At 40.2% G+C, this 5,771-nt stretch overlaps 1 protein-coding gene across 1 annotated transcript in view; it reads left to right on the top strand.

Annotated features, from left to right (window-relative positions):
* Positions 1 to 885: 885 nt before the first annotated feature.
* Positions 886 to 5,771, top strand: part of DRAM2 (DNA-damage regulated autophagy modulator 2) — a 9,167-nt gene continuing 4,281 nt past the window's right edge. The window contains exons 1-4 of the mRNA XM_009583215.1: positions 886 to 1,016; positions 1,772 to 1,839; positions 2,388 to 2,545; positions 5,169 to 5,328. Of these exons, the coding sequence (XP_009581510.1) occupies positions 886 to 1,016; positions 1,772 to 1,839; positions 2,388 to 2,545; positions 5,169 to 5,328 (517 nt within the window). The remainder of the gene's footprint in view (positions 1,017 to 1,771; positions 1,840 to 2,387; positions 2,546 to 5,168; positions 5,329 to 5,771) is intronic.

The raw sequence follows: 5,771 nt of genomic DNA, 5'->3' as shown, positions 1-5,771 counted from the left end.
GTTAGAAAATTACTTCCCTCTAGCAGCAATAGTAGAGAGGAGTAACAGTTCTTTCTGCATGAGCTCACCAGGGTGACACAGCTGCACATTATTGCTTTTAGAGAGCTGGAGGTAGAGGCACAGATTTGCTGTCAGGCTGGGACTTACAGAATTGGATAGCATGAGTACAGAGTGAGCCGATTCACTCCACTGTAAATGGACCTTTTCCTCCCACCTGTAAAAACATGGTAGCTGCTATACTGCCACCAGGAAAAAGTAGCCCTTGAGTTTGAAGGCTGGGCTGGTAGCACTCAGCTCTTGCTCATAGATACCTGTGAGCTTATTTAAGTGATGCTTATAACAGATGTTGAGTCACACAGCATGACAGGTAGTAAATGAGTGCAGATATTAAAGTGATTTTAGGTCATTTCCTCCACATCTGCCCAGTTGATTGTAAATGGAAGTTAGAAGCTCCACAACAGCCGCTATCAGTTAAACTGTCACTACTGGGACACGTTCTCTGTCAGCCTCACTAATTCTAACATGGTGTTATGACACAAGGGTAAGAAGAAAATAGAGTCAGTTATTCACAGTGACCCATTTGACCTTATTCTGGCAGCAATAAATGTTGAGACATGTAGTAAAGTGATACTACTGGTTTCTTTTCTCATGATCTTCTAAGAATTTCAGAATTAACATTTCTAGATGTCATTTCTGCTTATTTATGATTGCCTCTGTGCCATGAAGTCAAATGTTCACTTTGGGTTTGCAGGACAGGACTGAGAGCAATATCAAATTGCTGTTCTTGGAGCAGCTTGCCTCAAGAAAAGAAAAAACTTGGAGAAATCTTAGTAAACCTTTGTATTTGATTCCTCACAGTGTTTGGAGTTGGAAGTCAGCACTGAAATGTGGTGGTTTCAGCAAGGCCTCTCTTTCTTGCCTGTGGCTTTGGTTGTTTGGTCAGCTGCATCTTTTGTGTTTTCATACATTACTGCAATCGTCCTACACCACGTCGACCCTTTGGTGCCCTACATCAGGTTAGTAACTTTCATAATGGCCCCGTTAACTGTACCGTAGCATTGAATTGGCCTCTCACTCCTGTGAATTTTTCCCTGACCCCAAACTTTAAACAGCAGTTCTTACCCAACAGCTCCAGTTCTAAAGTTCCTAGCTGTTTATAGTTATTTGTGCATAACTCTATATAAAGTTGTCTATTTTTGTGCAAAAGTCTAACCTTTAAGCTGTGGCTCTGTGAACATATCCTTAAAATGATGATGAACAAGAAAGCTGGGGGTGCGTCTCCAACCCTCTGTTCAGAGTAAAGCATCTTGCTGTCACCAGGTTTGGTTGCACCAGTAAATCCATACTATAATCTATATTCCCAAATGCATTGCATCAAGGCTGTACATACAACCTTAGTTTCGGTCTTTCAGTTTTTCAGGTTCTTCATTTTTCCAGTTTTAATACTCTTTATTCACCTTTTATGGACTCAAGATCAATATAAAAGGAATAATTATACCAAGTATGTTCATTCCTTGTTCTAAGGATAGCATGTCTTTACCATGCTTATTTCTACAGCTCTAAAACTTGCACAGTATAATTTGAGTAATGAAAAATACAGTAAAAAATATCTGGAAGGGTTTTGGGGTTTTTTTTGTTGTTGTTGTTGTTTGGTTGGTTTTTTTAAACAAACCTGTTGCTTATGGTTCCTTTGTAAACTGAAATAAGTACAGTTGTGTGGCAAGTATTTTCAGTATAGATAGATACATATCACTCCATTTATCTCTTCCAGTGACACAGGGACAATACCACCTGAAAGGTGCTTATTTGGGATCATGTTAAATATTTCGGCTTTCTTGGGTGAGTATAGAAAGCTGTCCTTGGCGAACTGCAGGCAGTTCTGGAATGCACACAGTTTTAAACAATTTAATTTCCTTATTCAGGTCACTAGCCCGTAATTCTCAGTCAAAAACTAAATTCTAAGCAATCAATCTTAATTCTCTTAAGCAATTCAGAGGAAAGTGTATGTCAGGGATGATATCCCCAAAGCCAGCATGATAATTGCAAATTCCAGAAAGCCAAAAAGGTGTTTAAAAAACTAGTAAAAGAAATAGAAATGCAAATTCAAGGCAGTCACCTTACTTGTTCTGCAATTATGGAGACAGGGAAAAACAACCTAGTATGTCTTTCAAATGAGAGAGATCAGAAAAATCTAGTAAGTTGACTTGTTTACCATTATATTATTTCAGTTTTGGCTTCCAGATTCTCAGCTTTCCTATTTCAGTGTACCATAAGACAGTTTTTGTATTTTAAATAGTTGCCTCTGTCACTCAGCATCTTCCCAGTTAAAAAAGGACAGTCTACTGGTCAGCTGAAAATCTTACTGCATTTGGGTTCTTCATTAACAGGTATGGCTACCATGTATGTCCGTTATAAACAAGTTTACGCTTTGAATCCAGAAAAATCCAAGATCATCAAGCTTAATAAGTTTGGCCTTACACTAGGATTGATGAGCTGTTTTGGACTTTGCATTATTGCAAATTTCCAGGTTTGTGCTTTGCTTGCAATGTTCTGAAGCTGTCCAGAGTTGTGTGTGTGTTTGTTTACTGAGAGAGCTGATAAAATTGGGATTTTACTGAAAACAAAACTTTTTGGGGCAAATCTGTTTTTTGTCAAATTCCCTACAGAAAACTGTAAAAAATTTAAGGTTTGGTTTATAATTTCTTACTTATTTCTTACTTGCTTTATCCACTGGGATTTGTGAGCAGCCATTCATGAAATTCCAAAACATTAAACCCCATGAGTTTTGCAGAAAGCAAACTCATCTTGGATCTCCTTATAGGAGATTTGAAAGCCCTAGCTCCAGATTAAAAGACCACAACTATATTGAACTTCGAGTCAGGAGAATAAGAATCAAATAGTCAAAAACTGTTACAACTAGAAGTAAAGCCAACAAAAACACCCAACCCCACAAGAAGTCCAGCTCTGAAAAATCTGCCCTCTTAGGTATATTTTCCTTCAAACCTGTGCAATTCTTGAAAATACTGCAATATTAACTAGCTTTCGAATTTCTCCATCCCAGTGTCTCTATTTTTTTCCTCCCCGATACTTCCCACCCCCTCCAAAAAAAAAAAAAAATCTGGTATTCTCACATATCATACCGTCAGCAGGGCCGCATTCTACATTGTTGGCTGTTACATGCAAGACAGTTGTACAATTGCCAGCCTCATCATATTAATTACCTGCTCGATTTTTCAGGGGTCTGTAGTGGTGCCTTTAGCCACTAGAGGTAGCAATGTCACCTTGGTCTCCTGCCGGATTAGGGCCAAGGAAAAGCAAAAAGGGAAAGCTCCTGGACAGCTCCATCTTTTTCCCCCTCTCCTTTTCCCCTAGCACAGCTCTCCAAGTGCTTCAGCAGCCCCTATCTTAGAAACCTCAGCACACTCATTTTGGGGTTGTTTTTTGGGGGTTTTTTGTTTTGTTGGGTTTTTTGTTTTCGTGGGGTTTTGTGTGTTTTTTGTTTGTTTGTGGGGGGGTTTTTTTTTGGAGGCCTCAGTCTGTTTACTTTTTTCTAGAGCCCTAGCTATACCCAGAGGTCACAGCCTCCCCTACCACACCCACCAAGCAAAAGCCTCCAGGCTGTGTTCAACTCCATGATTTCCCTCCACCACTGGTCAGGAGAGAGCATGTGTGCTTTCTGTATATTTCAAGATAATCAAAATATAGAAGGTGCATGTTAATTTGTTAACTAGTTTGTGTAACATTTAATCTTGAGCAAGACAAAAATTGGAAGTGATGTACGTGCGTATCCCAGTGATGCTGAGGACTGCTTGAGGGCCACCCCAGAGGCAAAAGGAGCTAAAGTCCCCTGGAATCCGCTAGTTTCTGAAGACAACTGAAGTGTGAAAATACACAAAGATGAACAAAGGGGATATGGGAACAGCCATCGCACAGAGAGCCTCAGACGGCTCTCACTGCTGGGAGTCAAGGCAGTAACACAGGGCTCATCCTCATGGGAGATTTAATTCATGCTGTTCAGCCAGTACTATTGCTTTATTCTAGCTGTGGCAATTGATTTCCTCTCGTACAGGGCAAAGATTTCTCTCTGATGACACCTCATCACTGAACAGCACATGATTTTGGAGCACATGCCTTTGCAACTTGGTTATTCACAATTTAAATATAAATTCCCACCTCTCTTATACTGTGGATGCAGCACTTCACGTTCATTTGTGCACATAAGGTGCACGTGGAGGTTGTGAGGAAAAGGTGACTCCAATTCCTGATCTTAATAGTTACTCAGTAAAATACACAGGCAGTCTCATGCTTTAGGGCATAAAAGATCACCTGCACGATGGACTGCAGGGAGGCTGCCAGGCCTTGCACTGCACAATTGGCAAGATAACACTTTTTAGTTTCTGTCTTTGGGTACTGTGCTTACCCAGGGATGAGAGGAAAGAACTGAACACAACATAATTTTTCAGGGCATAAATTTTAAGTTGGGTTGTTTTTCTTGGAATAACTTCTAGTTTTAATGATTTTTACTATTTGATAGTTGATTCTCCTATAGTGTTTTTTAAGTTAAGAAGTATTACTGCTTGATTTAACCTTGTTCCCTCTGAGTACTCAAAGATACTAATTTGACAAACAAGGCTTATTCAAACTAGAGTAATTCAGAGAAGCACTAAACCTCGTTATTTTAATCCCATTTTGGGTACTAGAACTGTGCGTGTTTATCCTGCATTGCATCATCTTTCATACATGTACAGATTCCTGGGATAGAAATGCTCAGTAGATAGCCTGTTGTCACTCATTACTTGCCCAACTGCAGGGATTCCTTCATCCAGTTTCTGTATTACTGTCCATTATGGCTAATGAGGACAGCTGTTATAAATTCCTGTAGTTAAGATATAGGTGTGACCTGTAACTTAGACATAAGAACTTAACAAAAGCAGTACAGAGGGCTGGCAGGTGCTGGCTTCCAGCTAACTCTGTATGGGGTTTCCAAGAAAAATCTCCTAAGTACTAGCACGTTCCAGAACTGCTTAGCTTGGGATGCGAGAAGGTAATTGAGTGGGTGGAGTGCCAAAGGTTTACAGAAGAAAATTGCTCTCAGAGTTTAAAATGAAAACAGGTTCTACACAAGCAGTGCTTTCTTTCCTTTTTTTTTGAAATGTATTCTGTACTACATACACGTGGTTGGAGCCTGCCTGACATTCGGAGTGGGGGCGACTTATATGCTGGTTCAGACCATCCTATCCTACCTGATGCAGCCAGAAGTTCACAGCAAGGACATCTTTTGGATCCGTCTGACCACATTACTCTGGTGTTGTTCAAGCATTGTGAGCAGTATCCTTTCGCTGTGCAGCATCACTGTAAAACAGAGCAGCCTTCGCAAATGCCAGGATTTGCATCTACATTAATTTAACCTACCAATGTGAAAGGCTGTGGCACAGAAGGCCTGTCATCTTTACACATACAGCTTGTATCGTGCTATCTATTCATATTCTGTATTGCAACCCGGGAACTTTAGGAAAAAGGGAACCATGAGGTTAAGCCCACAAGTGAGTCACTGGATAATAAAAAAAGGTAAGAGAGATGGTTACCACCCTTTCTCCTCTCCTTTCCTTCAGCACACCAGAGACTGAAAAAGGCAAAGTAAGAGTTTATCTTATTTTTAAGAGGTCTGACTGTGGATCGTGAAAGATGGGGAGAAAGGGAAGTGTACTTAAGAGATGGATGGTTTTAATGGGGGGGAGAAAAGCCAAGTAAGAAATAAAAGTGTCTGGTCC

Source organism: Fulmarus glacialis, unplaced genomic scaffold (genome assembly GCF_000690835.1).
Source record: "Fulmarus glacialis isolate BGI_N327 unplaced genomic scaffold, ASM69083v1 scaffold12908, whole genome shotgun sequence".
Classification (NCBI taxonomy): Eukaryota; Metazoa; Chordata; class Aves; order Procellariiformes; family Procellariidae; genus Fulmarus; species Fulmarus glacialis.
This window is presented reverse-complemented; position numbering and strand designations above follow the sequence as displayed.